Source organism: Condylura cristata, unplaced genomic scaffold (genome assembly GCF_000260355.1).
Source record: "Condylura cristata isolate star-nosed mole 26May11 unplaced genomic scaffold, ConCri1.0 scaffold00010, whole genome shotgun sequence".
NCBI classification, from domain to species: Eukaryota; Metazoa; Chordata; class Mammalia; order Eulipotyphla; family Talpidae; genus Condylura; species Condylura cristata.
This window is the reverse complement of record NW_004567111.1, coordinates 37,786,006-37,804,695: the sequence shown is the minus strand read 5'-3', so window position 1 is coordinate 37,804,695 and position 18,690 is coordinate 37,786,006. Positions and strand designations below refer to the sequence as shown.

General features: G+C 39.7%; 1 protein-coding gene across 1 annotated transcript in view; it reads right to left on the bottom strand.

The window, feature by feature from the left end:
• Nucleotides 1-5,472: 5,472 nt before the first annotated feature.
• Nucleotides 5,473-18,690, bottom strand: part of COG3 (component of oligomeric golgi complex 3) — a 46,035-nt gene continuing 32,817 nt past the window's right edge. The window contains exons 18-23 of the mRNA XM_012723367.1: nucleotides 16,911-16,999; nucleotides 16,672-16,806; nucleotides 13,323-13,398; nucleotides 11,574-11,701; nucleotides 10,651-10,749; nucleotides 5,473-7,268 (exon numbers count right to left, since the gene is read on the bottom strand). Of these exons, the coding sequence (XP_012578821.1) occupies nucleotides 7,239-7,268; nucleotides 10,651-10,749; nucleotides 11,574-11,701; nucleotides 13,323-13,398; nucleotides 16,672-16,806; nucleotides 16,911-16,999 (557 nt within the window). The 3' untranslated portion in view covers nucleotides 5,473-7,238. The remainder of the gene's footprint in view (nucleotides 7,269-10,650; nucleotides 10,750-11,573; nucleotides 11,702-13,322; nucleotides 13,399-16,671; nucleotides 16,807-16,910; nucleotides 17,000-18,690) is intronic.

Here is an 18,690-nt window from a genome sequence, read left to right as displayed (position 1 = left end):
AGAGTTGGTTTGAAATTTGTCACAGCGCCTTGATTAAAAAAACAAAACAAAACAAAAAACCAGTATTTTCAGGAGGCTGACAGAATGTGTGGCTGATCACAAACAAAAAAGACTTAAAAATCAGCTGTGACCCAACAGCATTAGAAGCAGGTTAGCTCAGTAGACAACATGCCAATATCTGCATACATGTCCTGCACATGTCAGCTGGTCACTTGAACACAGAAGTCCTTTTGCAGCCTCCCTGTACATGCCTGACCTAACCCAGGCTGTCTCAAAGTCTAGCTTAGACAATTGTTGGCTGTGTGATCTTGAGCAAGGAGCGTATGCCTCAATTTCCTCAGCAGTAAAGTGGGCCTAGAAATAGCACCTGGGAAGAGTCTCACTAAACCTAACCTCATCACAAACCCCTCTTCCACCCATGCCAGGGCAGAGGGAAATGACAGCAAACCAACACCAGCTTGTAGCAGGCCTCAAATCTGGAGCCAGAAGGAAGATCAGAGGGGGGAGGGAGACAACTGTGAAGCAGAAGGTGTGTGTGCCTGTATGCACACAGCCCTGGATTGGGTTCTTGGCCTCACTGCTTCCTAGCTGTGGGCAAGCTAGTGAGCCCCTCTGTGACTCAGTTTCCTCATCTGTCACGGGACAGTCACAGAACACACATTCCTTATGGTGATGTTTACAGGAGAGCTCAGTGCTGAGATGTGGGCTCTCAGCACTGACAGCCAGTTCTTCTCCCTGGTCATTCTCCTTCAGGAACACCTGAAAACATTATTCCACTAATGCAGAAGTTGTAAACAGGTAGCAAGGCAGTAGCCTTTTGCTGGGTCAACTTCCTTTGAAAATATTTTGTTACCAATATTTTAAAAGACTTCACATGAAAATATGGATTTCCAGTTTCTCTTGTAACCATTGCTCTGTGACCAAAATCTGAACATAATGAAATAGTCAAGGGCTATTTTTAGTGAATACTTCACAGGCTGGGCAGAAAACAATGAAAGGAGCCAACCAGAAGGCCAGCAGGGATATAAGTTCACATCCTATCCTCTATATTAGCTTTCTGGGGTGACTGCAACAAAGGACCACAAGCTGGGTGTCTCAAAAGACAGAAATGACTGGTCTACTAAGGTTACTAGAATGAGAACTACCATGGCTCTCTAGATGTCCAAGACCAGGGGTTTGGGTCTGGAGGTGCTAGGGAAGGGTGTTCCAGGCCCCTCTCACATATAGTGGTACGACCTTGGTGGAGGATAAATGAACTGATCAAAGTTTTAAGCCACTAGCCTCTGTGGCGATCCCACGCAGCCTAGATCATGTTGACGCAGAAGGCGCTTCTGAGTGTGAGCATGGGGCACGCATGCCTGATTGTAGACACCTGCAGCATGGGCGCACACACGTGCGCAGTTAGGCACGCCTGCGCCTAGAGGTCATAGACATGAAGACGGCGTCAAAGATGGAAGACGTCACTCACAGATGGGAGGCAGTTACCAGGATGAGTGACTATAGAAGAGAGGAGATCATGAAAGAATGCCAGAGAGCTCAAAGAAAAAGGTAGAGGTTTGTAGGGAGCTGAAAGGCTCAGTTGCCTGCCTGCCCTCCCACGCTCCCAGCCTGTGGTGCCTGGTTCTCTGAGAAAGCATTAAAACTTGAAAATCCACTGAAGGTTCCAGAACTCCTTTATTCATCTGCTTAAATCGATAGTGAACCTGTCGCAGGCTGCTTACACAACACATGGCTCATGGCAGCAGCCTGAGCTTTACTTGGTGTCCTGTGTCAAATTTCCCTTTTTATACAGTCACCAGTTACACTGGACTAGGGGCTCATCTCTCCTCCTCCAGCAGGACCTCATCTGAACCACACCTACGACCGTATTTCCAAACAAGGTCACAACCTGAGGTGCGGGGGTTAGGATTTCAACAAGTTGTGGACACAACTTAAGCCCTAACACCCTCGGCCTTACACATCAGGCTCCTCCCAGGTCCTCTCCTTCACCCAGGAGACAGTTCTCAGATTCATAATTTTATCTTCAATGACTTGGCAGGCTCTGCTCCCTAAGTGAAATGAATTATGTTGTGTTGTTTATTTAGTACTAACCTATCTGGTTACCCACAACAGGGCCTCTTCAAGTGCCCACAGCAAAGTGTGTCCTCTGTAACTACTTAGACCAAGCAGCAAGTATACACCAAGCCCCCTCCACATGCTGAGGGTCCTCTGAGGAAAAAAAGAGCAGGCAGTCTCCCCTCAGAAGGTTAAGGAGTGGGGATTAGTAAGGCAAGCAGCAAAACAAATGATTGCTTTGTAGATTAACACTGAAGCAGCAACGCAGTCCCATGGGCGAGCGCTTGTAGCAATTCCCTTGGAGAGGGCCTATCAGCTGAGCTGAGAATTGCAGTGGGGTGGGGTAGGACTCATGCTGTCACCCGGGAGAGGAGGTCTGTGCAGAGACCTGAAGGAACAGGCACCTTGAGATACGTTAGCCAACTATATCCTCTGTGGGTTTTTCAAGCCGCAGGCCCCTTCCTATATGGGAGAATTAGCCCTTGTGAGTATTTATCAATGGGGCCCAGTGCCCTGCTTCCCACAGCAGAAACTAAGAGGTTGTATCACTCACAGTCAAGACACAGACGCCACAGCAGTAATTTGAACAGGGAAAATGTAATATAAATTATTCACAACTTAATACCAAAAGGGAACTACAAGAACTCTAAGAAAGACAGCAAAGCAAATAAAAGCTGCAGATCTTTCTCCCTTGCTTTTGCCCTCCTGCCCCTAAGAGTCCTGCAGTGCCAAGGCTGCAGAGACCGGGCAGGTCCTCTCTCCTTTCCCGTAGAAGGGCAGATGGATAAAAGAGAGACCTGGAGCCCTCAGGGGACTTCCCAGGCTTGAATTGTGGGGCAAGTCTGAAGTGCTGGCAAGGCAGCTGCGGGGTAGGGGTGCAGCAGGCTGGCTGGGCTCAGAACACCTGCAAATGTGTACGCTTTCTCTCTTTGGCCTTTCCAGTGTTGTCCCCTGGTCCTACCTCTCAGTAGTCACCATCCTCTCGTAGTTGTTCTGCAGTGGACATTTTTCCTGGCTGAGTAATGCTGCCCTCATGGCCGCAGCCTCCAGGCTCAGCTGTGCCCACTTACGCATGCGCACACCCACTCCACGCATCCGCCATCAGGCACGCGTGCCCCTCACCGCCTCCCCAGCACCTCCTGCATTCAAGGCTGCAGGTGATAGTCACAGATGCTAGCCTAAAAGCCTGACCATCTACATTTATCCTGCAAGCCCCGACCAGTCATTCACACACTGCTGCGAGGTGTGACTGAAGGCAGCAGGCAGGTGGGCAGGGCACTGAGGGCTGGGGAGCTGGAGCTGGCACACAGCAGTGGCTGCAAAGGTGTAGAAGCTGGTTCACAAGCAACTTCCAACTGGGATACCAGGAAAGCTGAAGTGTCGCCAGATGCCCACACCCTGCTGACAGCTACCACAAAGAAGGAAAAACAAACACATCAGAGACAACCCCTTTCCTTATGCCTTGTGGGGCACCTGCACAGCCCTACAGTCTAGTAACTGCACCAAAGGACAGCAGTTCTCAGGCTACAGTTCTGCAATCTGAAAACAAGTAAAAAATTGATGACTGGCACACAGAACCCTCCTTCTCCTCCTCTCTGTTCTGGCATTCAGTTGAAGAATGGAACATTTCCCCCTTCTCTCCCTCCTCACCCCCAACACACCAGTGAGAGCTTAGCTTGGTCAAGATGACACAGTGGTGCCCAGGCCAGGATCTGAAACAGATGTGGAGTCTGAATATTTGCTTTGAGAGAAAAAATGGGTCTTTGATTACTCCTGTTCTCATCCCTCTGGTCCTCCAGTGTCTGGCCTGTGCCCAAGTTCTCCGATAATGTCCTTTCCTGCTCAAGTTAGAAGTAAAACTTTCTACTGACTGTGCGCAAGGCTCTTGATAGGTAGAGAGGGTGAGCAGTGTGGCTGGCTGGGCGAGGGAATGTGCTACTACCTGAGTAGCCGGGGGAAAAAATCAAAATTCAAAGCACATTTTGCTTCACACCAAGTTGGAAATTAAGTTGAAAAATCATACAAGTGAGGACCATCTGTGTTTACCATGTGACTATTGAAAGGAAGCCACTAAACCATGATTCTAACAGCCGCTTCCTTTTTGCCAGGACAGGGTACTGAGAAAAAGAAAATAGGTAAGTGGAGGAACCACCACCAGAAGAAAAATACTTCAGCAAGGAAGGGATGAAGTTCCTCTTGCTAGAGAAGTAACATGCCCTCATCCAACATCCGTAGGTTTCTTTTAAAATGGTCCCTTTTCAATTATACTCTGTGAAATTAAGCCAGAAAGAAAAAGAAAAATAACAGATGGCTTCATTTATTGGAAGAATATAAGGGAACCAAATAAGTTGGGATCAGGAAAAAATAATAAATAGCCAAAATTAACAGGTGACTAGAAATCAGAGACACTCTGCAGGATAGGAAAGGGAGAGGAATCAAAACGGGAGGGAAGAGACTATGGTGATAGAGCACAGGTGATGTGGTGGTGGGACTTTCACAGGGACAACTCCTGAGAGGAGAAAGCAAACATTGTACAAAAATGAACAATGACGTAAAAAATATATACATAATATTTTTTTTAAGATTTATTTACTTATACAGAACTGGGGTATAGGCCAGAGGTGCAGGGCGGTGAGATGATTCACCCGAGACAGAGTGGGGAGCAGAACAGGCAGATCAACGAAGTACACTGCTGAGGGGAGCAGCGGGCAGGTCAGAAGAGGTCTGCCGCGCCATGTGGGTCACCTCCGGGCCGGCATGGAACTCATGCTGAAGTGGCTTTAGCTTCTTAGTGCTGTGCTTTAACCTGCTGCACCACTAGGGAGGGTCCCATAAATAATATTTTTTAAATGATCCCTTTTCAAAAACTAAAGTTGACTATTCTTTCTTACTTGTAAGGTAAATGCTGGCCAGCATTTAAAGAAATGATGTCAAACCACAGGGAAGATACCTATTTGTTTTTATTGCTATTACTAAATTTCAACACAACTATACAAATAAATAGTTGAAAGTGCTCAAGAAACTGGCAGTTTTGCAAAGAAAAAATATGCTTCAAAAATGTCTTTCCAAAATAACTATCTTGCCAGAGGAATCAACATAGTACAGATTAAACTGGGGAAGTTTGAGTAAGACTGGTAGCATATACTACTGTCAGCCTCCTGCTTGGGACACTGTATTACAGTTTTTTAAATGTTAAGATTGGGAGAAGCTGATTGAGTGAAAATACAAGGGTTCCCTCTGTATCATTTCTTATAACTGTATGTGAATCTATAAGTTCTTGATAAAAATTTCAGTAAAAAATATAAGAATCCACAAATGTAAACAGACACATGGTGGGAAGCAAAAATCTTTATTTTTTAAAAATGCACATTTATTAAAAACAGTAATTTCTATTCAAGTAATATAAAGCATTTTAAATTAATTATTTGAAAGTATATACACTCTTTGTATAAGTAAACACTTGAACTGTACAGATTTAAACAAATGATTTAACAAAAAACTTGGATCACCATCACTCAGCTTGGTAGGTATTTCAGTGTTTCAGAAATAACAGACTCAAAACACAAGAAGCGCTGTCAAATATTTTTATCCGTAAGAACACACTCTGCTCTGTACATCAAATTAAATCAATCACAGATTATACAATAATCATGCCCTCATTTCTTTGGAAAGGCTATTAAAATATAAAATGTACATATAATACACAAAACTCAGTATTTTACAGTTTATTTCATTAAATGTTCAAAATAGCAAGTGGAAGTAAACACCATTCCTATAACTCATTCATGTCACTCTTTACTGTCTACCTTTCCAAAATATTGAGTCTAAGTTCAATTGAGCAATACCCATTACCAGTTTAAACTGAGTTTAATTTAAAGTGACCTGTTTAAAATGACAGATGTCAGGATATGTAACCTACCTACATACCACTGAAACCTGCCTGAAGGGGATGAGAAATGCCACCACATCAGGGGCAATGAGTGAGTCACTGATGAGTCACAAGATCTGCTGGCAACATTCCAGACCCCTCATCAATGTTCTATCTCTAGACTAGTGTTTTAAATACTCAAAATTCTCTTTGACCCAAAAAACAGACATTTACTATAACCCAGAAGCAAAACTAATCCAATCACAGAACAGATATTTATCAGAAAAGTCTTATGTGCATAATCTATTTAATGATCCCTGATAGTGTGACAGGCTGGCAGGAGGGGGGCAGTCTGCACACCCACTCTATGTCTTGTTAGTAAAATGTATTCTACTGTAGCAGTGTTAGAGATCCACAAGATTGGGACACAGCACAGCCACTGATTACACAGGACATGAAGTGTTCACTTCTGAGAGGACTACAAAAACCGAAGGCAGTGTTCAGGTGGCTGGTGACCTCACCTCCGTGCAGGAGATACACTGGTAGCAGGTCTCCTTTCTTTTATGTGCTAGATTTAAGACTCCTTAATTGGTACTTCTCACTCACAAACACTGACTCACTACAGATACTACTCATATCCGTGAGGAGGAGGCTGTAGCTCCCTGCTTTTGAACTTTCTATTCTGCACCTTAGCAATTCAAAAACAGATACTGGCGCCTTACCTGAGGTCCCTGCACCTTGAAACCATCTCACATCAAACAAACAAAGAGAACACTCGGAATTCCCAAGAAAGCAGAATGTGTTCTCAGAAGTATCCTATCTACTCCAAACTAAACTTCAAAGGGGTAATAGAAACATTAAATAGATTCTAGAAATAACATTTCTGGAAGTAAAAAAACAGTCACTGTGGAATGCTCAGTGGTTAAAAGTGATGCACTGTTTCACGCTTGAACAAATACTATTCTTAGAAGCTTCCTAATGAACTGTACTTCCGAGTGTTCTTTGCACTACTTATTGTAATCTACTGTCACTGCATATCCCCTGCTAAGAACCATTTCACTGTGTGCCCATCTTAGCTGCCTCTTTTCACCATTCAGAGATTAATCTTTGGCATTCTGATGTTTTCAAAAGAGAAACACCAATCTTTCAACACTTTGCTTATACTTCAGCTTGTAGAGAACACCGAGCAGCACGCATGTGTGGTTCTCAGGGACATTTCCACCTACGATTGATTCCTCAGTGTCCCGCAGGCTGCAGACGTCTCACATCACTCCTACCAGACACACCATTGACACACACAACCTGGCCGGCCCGGTTATTTAGAAGCTGATAGTGTGAGGTTCAGCTGAAAAGCAAAATAAAAGGCTCTGTTAGTTCTTCTTGGGCTAACTTACTTGTCTGTGGACCAGTGAACACGTGCACCAAACCTAGGCCTTCAACTCACATAAAGTCCAATGAGATCGACAGAAAAAAATACCTACCAACACTGACAAGGGACAGAAATAGAGCTAAATCATCAATTTCACCTTTTCTTGTGCAGTGTGTTTTACCCATAAATTATGGGTAAGCTGAATTCTCTAAATGATTCTCAAATCCACAAGAACCAAGCAAGGCACAACAGTGAGTGTTAGGCTCACTCACTAACTCAGGTGTGCCCTGCCCATTCTGTAAAGGAAAGGGTGACACAGAGATTTCCTGCCAGTCTGCAACCTCAAATCTACTGCCCAGGCCTGGAGACTTGCAGTTAAATGAGCCTGGTAAATGAACCCTTCTATATATTATAGACTGTTTTGGTAATCAAAATAATCACCCACTAGGCCTTCCCTGGTGCCGTAGCAGTTAAAGCATTGCATTAAGAAGCTTAAGCCACTTGCGCATGAGTTCGATCCCGCTTGCCCTGGGGGTGATCCTCATGGCGCGGTAGACTTCTCCTGACCCGCCCGCTGCTCCCCTCAGCAGTGTACTTTGTCAATCTGCCTGTTCTGCCCCCGCTCTGTCCCTGGTGAATTCTCTCACCCTCCGCATCTCTGGCCTGTACCCCAGTTCTGTATGAATAAATAAATCTTTAAAAAAAAAAAAAACACCCACTAACCTCATCTATACATTTGCATGAGATACAAAATGACCTGTTTTTTCCTATCAAAAATACAAACTGGAATCCAATTATGAAGAATTGACACCAAATAGAAGGACAATCTATAAAATAATTGTCTTATCAAAATCAAGATAGCCAAAAAAGGTGGCATAGATGCCCCACTTTAAAAAAAAGAGAAAAAGAAAAAAAATAAAGAACTCTGACAACTGACACTAAGCATGATCCTGGACGGGAAGTACTCTGCAAAGGACAGAGGGACTATGCAGAGGATCCCCGTCTTAGGAAACACAATGAACTATGAAAGCAGAAGAGTACTCCATCTCCTAACATTCCATCAAATGACTCAAAAGAAGTCTGGGAATAAGCAGAGAGAGAAAAGAGAGAAAAAACAATGATAATAAAGCAAACGGGGCAAAACACCATTACCATTTTTATATTTTTTCTGTAAATTTGAAATTAAATAACAAAAAAAAGTAATATTATTTATACAACCCACACACACACATACATCTCGCTGGCAGAAGTCAAGTGGAAGCCTAGGAAACCTGCATCTTCTTGGCACACTCCCCTTTACTTTCTTCCAGCATAGCACTCTCCTCATGCCTTCATCCATGTTTACATCACCTCCAACAAGAAGCCCAGGAACCCCAAGTCATCCCTCACCCCCAGATTCTATGACCCACAAGTATCTTTTCCAACCTCAAGGTCAAACCCTCTGAACTCCTGTAGCCTTCGGCTGTGCTCCCCTGGACCCGCAGTCAATCATCAGCAAAATCTCCTCTCTCCTCACTAGCCCTGTACACCTGCAAGGTTTCAGAGTACTAGCACTCTTTTTTTTTTTTTTCTAAAGATTTATTTGTTTATGTACAAAAGAACTGGGGTATAAGCCAGACGTGCAGGAAGTGAAAGGATTTACCAAAGACAGAGTGAGGAGCACAAAAGGCAGATTGACTGAAATACACTGCTGAGGGGAGTATGGGGCAAGACAGGAGAGGTCTGCTGGGCCATGTGGGTCACCTCCAGGGTGGGGATCGAACACATGCTGCAGTGGCTGCCAACAGTTCCATAGTGCTGAGACTTAACCCCTTGTGTCATCAGGGAGGCCTGCACTAGCACTCTTTTCTAGAACTACTCCTGCAGGAATTCTTGATGATTCCACCACCTAAACAGATGTTTCTCAATGCTATGGTTTCTTTCCCCCACTGATCCCATTTTCAACTATTTATTCAATGGGCTATCCTAACCCTTATCTGTACCTCATACTGCACCCCTTACATAATTTTGTTGCCAAACATCTCACTCTTTGGTAACCATAATCTGCCCAGTTCATCGTCCCCTCATACTCTAATTCCAACAATTTTTTAACTCTACCAAAACCTCCAATCCACAAATCTTCCTACTTTAAGACCCTCTTGCCTTCAAGTTCCTCATCTGTTTAAATTCCATGGCAATAGTTATCTCTTCCGTGTTTAAACATTTAACTCCAATGTCCCCATGTAATTTCCTGGCAAAATCACAGCCTTGTATTTCACAAGCTACCCTAAATCTACATTCATGCAACTAACTACAACTGGGAAGGAGGGAAGGGACAACTACATCGTATGGTTTTTTCAGATTCATAACTGCTAAACTCAACTAAGTCTTCCTCAAATCCTTAGCACCTCACAATCAGAGATTCCTTGCTTCTTGAGTCACTAACAAATGTGAAGCAGTCAGATAGTGCTTCTATGGGCTTGCCCCATATCCACAGCCTTCCCACACAATGGTCCTAACAGTCCTTCCACAAATGAGCCCCTCAGCACGTAACAAAGCCTCTACCCTCCAACTACTCTTGAGCCTCCTCTCCAAACAAGACATTTTCCAGTACCCTTTTTGGGTTTCCCACATTTACATACAAACGTGTAACTCCTCCACCACGTCCCCCTTTTTTTTTTTATAAAGGAAGGAGAATCCAATAGCAAGTAAAAATAGAGACAAAGAGGGCCCTCCCTGGTGGCGCAGCGGGTTAAAGCACAGCACTGAGAAACTAAAGCCACTTCTGCATGAGTTCGATTCCCGCCTGCCCCGGAGGTGACCACATGGCGTGGCAGACCTCTCCTGGCCCGCCCACTGCTCCCCTCAGCAGTGTACTTCGTCGATCTGCCTGTTCTGCTCCCCACTCTGTCTCTGGTGAAGCCTCTCACCGCCCCTGAGCCTCTGGCCTGTACCCCAGTTCTGTATGTGCAAATAAATAAATCTTTAAAAAAAAAAAAAATAGAGACAAAGAGGGAAAGGCTGGGGGCAACCAGAAAAGGAAGGAAGACTCTCCAAATTTATCTTGTTCTGTAATTCCAACTTGGGAACCATATAAACATTTTATGCAATTAATAGAACCAATCACAACAGGGATAAAATTCTAAATATAAAAAGCAAACATAACTGCTATCAAGTTAATGTTATAAACATACAGAAAATAATTGTTGACAATACGACCCTAGAACTGTCACAGACATTTTTTAAAAATATGATCCATTTTTTAAAAATAAAAATGTCACAGACATTTTTTAAAAATGTGATGTGCTGGTGGGATATTTACCTAAGTAAAAAACTAAGAACAAATGAAAGTAACCAAGACTTTTAAACTCTGGCTTACCTGTTCCATAGTAGGACAATTAATGACATGCACCTCATCAGGGCTGAACTCTTCCTTTAACAAAACATGGATCTTCTGGAAGATTTGCTGAATATTATTCTTAGAAAGAAGAAAAGGATGATATGTTAAGTGAGTCCCTGAAAATATATGCTGCTGTCTCAAATGTGAACTAAGAATATTAAATCTTAGTTATATTTGCCAAAATATAAGGAGGAGGAGGAAATGTATCTTTCATGGAATTACCAAAAACATATAATTTGCACTTAGTATTTCACAGGCTAACTCAATCTGACTAAGATGTATCAGATAGTACTTCCTGGAAAAACTTAACTCTAGGAAGCACTGAGATCCCACCTCCCAGCATCATTTAGAGAATAATAAATCTATTTAGCAATTTCTTACAAAAAAGATAATAAAGTTCCCAGACATATAAAATGTGACTTAAAAATCAACCAAAGCACTGGGTAAAGATGTGAGCTCCACACAGGCTGGAAGTTATGAGCACTAAATTTGTTCTGACATTCAATCCCTTGATGGCTACTGCAGTCATTTATTCCCACTAGCAAAATGAGATATAATTATTCACTAGTAAAATGAGATATAATTCCTGAAAAGCTACTCCTTCAAGTGCTGAGCCACATCCAATGTGAGCATCTGACTTTCTGTTTCATTTAATATTTTCTACTTTAATATGGGAATTACCTTAGTGTCAAACGGTAAGATAAAGAGAAGGTGGGAAAAAAGGGCATAATCAGACAGATACAGATTTTTTAGGTCTGTCAAGAATCACAGTGATTATTCATCAATTCATTATATTAGTGTATCAATATTTTAAAAGCTCTAGAGGAGACGGAAAATAGCAGACAAGGTTAGCACATTTCAAGAGACTGATCAACATTCAAATAAATTATCACAACACTCACCCTAACCGGTTTAAACAAGATGAACTCGGTATCTTTATTGGAGAGGTACAATGACATACTTCTTAGTGTCAGAGGCAGTTTTGCTTTTATTGCTTTGTAGGCACCTACCACAAGGTCACTGACCTTTGCTGGAAAGAAATTAATTTTGTTAGTGTCAAAAAGAAAAGAAGAAACATTTCCACTTTAATTCAGAGGGGAGTAAAAGCAGACAATAGCAAAAGAGAACTACTTTCCCAAATAATTTCTTTTGTTTTTCTTATTTATTTATCAAGTTTACTTATAAACCCTATAAACGTCCATTAAGAAACTGCTATATACAAAATTCTAATCCTGAGGGATGAGGCACCCCAGCCTGCTTCAGGACATTCATGGGGCTGTAATATGGTGCCTTTGGAATTTGGAGATAAGAACAGGAAAAAAAAGGTCAGTTGCAGTCACTAATAAAAATTACTTTATAGTGAATGAGCTTATTCCTTTGCAGAACTGCCTCACAGTAAGAAATGTTGTCATATGAGATCATTCCAAAAAATAAAAAATCCAAACATATTTAATGAGAGCTAGATACCATTTGTTACACCTATGTTACCGTAACAGAAAGGGAGTAGAATTACATGAAACTGTATCTAAAATAATGATGTAATCCAGGTGTAGGGTAGGAAAAAGCTACATGGAAGAATAATAGTATGTAAAAGCTCTTAAAAGGGGTAACCAAGAAGTTACAAAAGAAAAAACTTATTAATAATTAATACTCAACCTCACTCTTACTTTTTAAAATGCTCACTAAACCAGCTCAGATGTCCTCAAACTGGTAAACTAATATTGTAAATGTCCAAATTTGATAAGGATCTAGAGAAACAGGCCCACGCATCTATTTCCAATGGAGATATAAAATGGTTGATCATCTTTGCAAGGATATGTACCTAATACCCTAATCCTAACTGAAAATATATACAGTCACACTGAACACTGCTATTGCTAGAAATTTAGTATAGATAGACTTACAAAATACAAAAATGTGTATATAGACAGTTTTAAAAGTATATGAAAATAATACAAATAAATAATTATTTATAGAGTTATTAAATTATGTAAGAGTGACATATTCTATGAAATAGAATGGGTGAAATTAGTTATGCTGACACAAAAAAGGGTTCTGAGATGCAGAAAAAGAAAACAAAGAATATGGTACAATATTATTTGCAAAACATTTTAAGATTCATATATGCTAGTGAATATGTACATTCTAAACATATAGGTGTATGTTAGTTATGGATACCTTTAAGAAGACTAGTTTGGAAGTGAATAGAATTACTTTACACTTTATACTTTTCACAGTTCAATTTTTTTCATTCTAAAATGTTAACAAGCACTGGATGCAATTTGTATAAAAATATTTTGACAAAATAATGGCCCAGCATTCATCACATAAAACTTGAAAACCATTTTCCCCATAATTACAATCTATCAGATACAGAGTCTTTTCATCAAAGCTTCAAGACAATGAAAATCAGGTGGAGAGAAACCAGTAGGCTCAAAGTATTTCCATTAAGCTTTTACTGTTTTTTTTTTAAACTGGAGATTAACATCTACATTAAATTCTTTTATCCTTAGAATACTGTTGAAAGGCAAGTGGTGCTGGCCACCTAGGAGCTTCCATTCCAGCCAGTGACAAGAGTAGGAAACCAACTCTAAGGACTATTCAATGTAAAAAGTCTAAAAAATGAAATCCCAAAACATGAGTGCTACTACCTGGTTGTGCCCATGGCTGCTGTGAGAGAGTATACTTGGGACCTCCCTGGCTGGCCATTGTTTTTAAGGCTGAAACCTAGAGGAGACAAAAAAATATGTATTATGTAGTTTAAGACAAATTAAACTAATACCGCTCAAAGGTTATAAACACCACTTAAAACATAATAATTAAATGTGTAACCCTAAAAATAATGCATCACTATCTCACAATCCTTTATAAGTAATATTTTCCCAAAGTTTCTTGAGATTTTCATGGCCTTGCAAAAACCTTATCAATGTCCTAATGCTTTCTGCTTGAAACTTTTAGGGTAGAAAAACAAAACTGAAGACCTAGAGAAATAACAATACAACAGATCTCTCTTATGCTATATTAACACTAAATTATTATCCATGTTGTTAAAAAATTGCTACCTTAGCAGGACAAAAATCTCTATACTAGAAGGTCTCTTTACTGCATCATAGGCTGACAGAGTATTATTTTAAAAACCCAAGATTTTCCCACAACATAAAAAAAGTACACTATGTGCTCTATCTATGGACAGAGAAGCAAAAACAAAAAAGAGTACATTTAGCTGCTTGGACAAGACTATTGTTAAAGTGGCAAATTATGGAGAAGCTAAGGTACAGCTTGGGGAGTGAAATTATACTTTTTTTTTATGACAGTTTATTTTTACATCATTTTGTACTTTTTTTTTTTCAATCTCAATTGTAATCCCCACAGGTTTCCCATCACCAAGTCACCCGTGTGCCATCACCATAGTCCCATGCACTTCCCCCCCCCCCCCTTTCTTCTCATTCCCCACTCTACCCCCACAAAATGTCTCTGGTACATGGCTGATCATTATTCTTATTATTTTCTCACCTGGTCCATTATACTCCTGCTATGAGCGAAACCATCCGGTATTTTTCTTTCTCTTTCTATCTTATATTAGTAAGCATGATCTTGAAATTACACTTTTAATTCAGAAAATTTGCTAACATAAAATCGTAAATTTATCATATTTCACTATAACACTTTTATAACACTTTACAAAGTACGCTTATAAACATGATTTTCTTCTGAGTCTCACAATAACCTTAGGAAGGGAGAAGAGAAGCTATTGTTATTTCTACTGTAGAGATTAAAAGACTGAGATGTAGAGAAACCAAGTGGGTTGCCTACAATTTTAGTTAGGATGTGGGAGAAGCAGGACTTGGACTCAGTTTTCCTGACTCAAAATTCTATGTTCTTTTTACCTACACCCACTAGTACTGGTTCAAGTTCTGCTTCAGGATTTGTTTTAAGTAGTTTTCAATACAGCAAAATTCTAGAATAAGAAAATCAACAACTTTTGAAGTTATAGGAAAAAATCTGACCAAGCTGTTTTTTTACGAACCTCAATCCTAACACTGAGAACACTCCCTGAGGTCAAATGCTTAGAGAAAGGTTATTTTTCCAGGAGAAGAAATAAGGAAATAGAGCATATACAAGTTCTTCTATTAACTAGTCTATTTTTCTCAAGACTATTTATTATACCAAAAATTCAGAAAGGATGTTAACTTTAGTTTTCCAAACAGTGATATACTCCAGATAGCAGAGATAGAACTAATGAAAAACAAGGCATTTCATAAGGAGAGCCCAAGATAAAAATGACATAAATAAAAAAGCTAATATATATAGCAGGGAAAAGGGATCAGAATCACAACCCAAGTCTTCAGGTTCAAAAACAAGTCTTCTGAGAACTCAAGAATCTTCTCTACATACTCAAACCACTTGTCTTATACTGTCCAGAACTATCAAAAAATATCAAAAATACACAACTGAAGGGTTTTATGAAACTTAACAAATCAATGCTAAGGTCAGCTTGAACAACTACATTTTCATTTTCTTGATTTCAAGAAAACTCCTTTTCTAGAAAAACCTATCTAATACAAGAATTTATTACAATCAACCTAATTCTGTTGGAAGATAAATTCATGCTGCTTCACTAATGCAAAAAATATTCATCCACAGTTATTTTCCACCAGTATTATGTGAGTGTTTTCCCCCCAAAAAACATACTAGAAGCTAGCTTTCTATGGGGACAAGTCAGTAAAAACTATGACAACATTTTTAAATTACAAAATATCAACACTTATCTTTTTTTTTTTTTTTTAAGTCAAAACCTGGTAGACTCATTTCTATCACCCTCCATTTAAATTTATGTGGTAGTAAGAAAACACACACAAGCCCTCCCTGGTGGTGCAGCAGGTTGAAGCATAGCACTAAGAAGCTAAAGCCACTTCAGTATGAGTTCGATACCTGCCTGCCCCGGAGGTGACCAACATGTGGCAGACCTCTCCTGACCTGCCTGCTGCTCCCCTCAGCAATGTACTTTGACAATCTGCCTGTTCTGCTCCCCACTCTGTCTCTGGTGAATCCTCTCACCACCCATGCACCTCTGGCTTGTACCCCACTTATATGTGCACAAATAAATAAATCTTAAAAAAAATACTCTTAAAAAAATAATATTAATAAAATTTAAAACACACACACAAACTCAACTACTTGATATATAACAAGACTAAAACCCACTAAGCAATTAATATCTGCCATGATAAAAGAGTAGTTTGTTTTAACATTTCTGTATTTCCTTTTTTTTTTTTTTTTGGTATTTATTATTATTTTGAAACTAACATCCTCTGGCTTTATTATAGGCTTCAGGCTTGATGGATCCAGCAAGTCAGTAATGGAAGATCTCCATAGTTGTCTCCTGGTCATTTCACAAATACATTTTTTCTCCACAATTAAAACTTCAACAGATAAATTTGTGAGACAGGACCAGCATACTTTTATTCTTTTTACAAAGTCCTCTAAGTCTGGGCAGACATACAGGCTTAATAAATGAATGATAACTTCCAGACTTTTAAAACATCTTTTAAAAATATTTACAAATTTTTTTAATAATCAGTTTTAAACTGTAAAGTCAACACAGGACTGATGCAATTTTTCATTGATGATATTTGCAAAGTGATGGATTTCAACTGGGAGACATATAATTATAAATCCCTATATGTGGTGACTAACAATTCAACATAGCCGTATAGGTCCCAACACAGGAACAAGTGAGAGTTCCAGACCAGATATAAATATTCACAATGTGGATGAACAGAACATAGCTAACCACAGGTCTGCTACAACTAGCTTTTTAACAGCTACACAATTACTCTTCAAAACTAGAAACTCTGCAAGTGTATCTGAAAGTTCAATCCATAATAGGAAATAGTGACTCCTTAGATGAAATCATTAGGATTTGGGCTTACTATCTCCCTCTGGAAGAATTTTCACAAGAAAGTAATGCAAAAGGAAAGAATTCACCACGTTCTATACCTTTGTCATGAACTCCTCCAGTTGCTCTACAAACAGCTTAGTCTGTTGCTGAATAAACTGCTCACAAGCTGATTTCAGATGACGATCTACATCTTTTTTAGAGTCAAGATAATGTTCTCTTATCTCTGGAGTACCCTTAAAAAGAAGATGACAATTTCTATAGATGTCTAGAAATTACCAGACATGTAAAGAATGTCATTTTTCTCCTACCACCAAAGAAATAGACTCCTCCTACTCACCTCCAACAAGAACTCTATCAAGGCATTGTTGCTATTCAGTCTAAAAAATCTTGGAACAGTCATAGGATTCAGGATTTTAAATGCTGCATCTGTGAAACAAAATTACTCATCCAGTGAACATGTACAGTTTCAGGAGAAAAGCTTAATACTGTTTCAATGATTTCACTTAATACTTACTAGTTCTTTATCACCACAAAGCAAAAGTGGTTTTATTTTTCCCAAACTGAGGGTAAGGTTGAGACAACTGCCAACAATGGTTACAGAGTACACACACACACACACACACACACAATTATATATATACAGATATATTAGAGAGAAGTATACACATGTTACATATATTATTATATGTTTCAAATTACATTATATTCTGAAAATCAGAATATAATGTGACTTTCTCTCAATAATTCATTTATAAGAAAAAAATAATGAGTGATATCTTAAAATTTTACTCTTTACTTGTAAGATGCAAAATAAGTTTATTTAAAAATTCATATACTTGGGCCCTCCTTGGTGGCGCAGCGGGTTAAAGCGCTGCACTAAGAAGCTTAAGCCACTTCCGCATGAGTTCGATCCTGGCCTGCCCGGGAGGTGACCACATGGTGAGGCAGACCTCTCCTGACCCGCCCGCTGCTCCCCTCAGCAATGTACTTCGTCGATCTGCCTGTTCTGCTCCCCACTCTGTCCCTGGTGAATCCTCTCACCCTCCGCATCTCTGGCCTGTACCCCAGTCCTGTATGAATAATAAATAAATCTTTAAAAAAAAATTCATATACTTACCCAGCTTGTTTTGTGAAGATCCTGGCTGGCACAGAAATTTATTCACTTAAAGCAGAGTGAATAAACTAATGTGTCAGCCAGAAAGAAAACACCAAAAGGACATATTTACCTCTTAACCTCCAGACTAACTAGAATCTATGCAAATTACTAAGTCAGGTCTCATTGATGTTCAAATGCAATAAGAGATAACGTTAGTTAGTCATGAGAGGTTAGAGGCTTAAAAGTTAAGACAGCAAGTATTATCAAGTAACAGTAAGAAAAACATTGCTTTGCTTTGCCAGGTTGGAGAAAACAAAACATGAAATGCTCTAATAGCACTTACTGCCTTGAGCTTATTCTGAAAGAAAAAGAACCTATCTAGCAGATTCAGTATTTAGAGGAAAGCTTTAGTGATAGCTCTTTGTTTCTGTTTTCTTTTCTCTCATAAACCTGATAGACTGTCTGCAATAAACAAAGCAAATCATCATGTGGTTGGATTATGAAACCTACATGTCATAGAAAAAACACGATTTAAACCGAATTTTGTCATTTTCTCACATCTTAATGTGAGAATCTCTACACTAGAACCAGGTAGTAACAAATTATGAATTAGAAAAAGAAAAAGAATGCAATCAACTGTGCTTTATCCCATCACACTCAGTCAGGATGGCCAGCACCTGGCATTTATTTAAGATTAAGAACACCATCCCCACATCTCACACTGAAAGAAGGAAATCAATAAGAGCAGCTGGGAGATGAAAGCCTTGATGATAATAAATTCTAAAAAAACAGATTCTGTAAAGGCAAAAACCAGGAAATATGGTGGCTGTTTAAAAAATCATAAAATACATGAATAACATATAGGTTCACTATCCAAAGCCCAACAGAAACAAAATGCATTCTCTATGGTAGGAAGGAGAGAGAATTAAGAAACAAGAGTAAACTTTTTCATTAAGACTCATAATGAGGCCCTTCCTGGTAGCCCAGGTTAAAGCACAGCACTGAGAAGCTAAAGCCACTT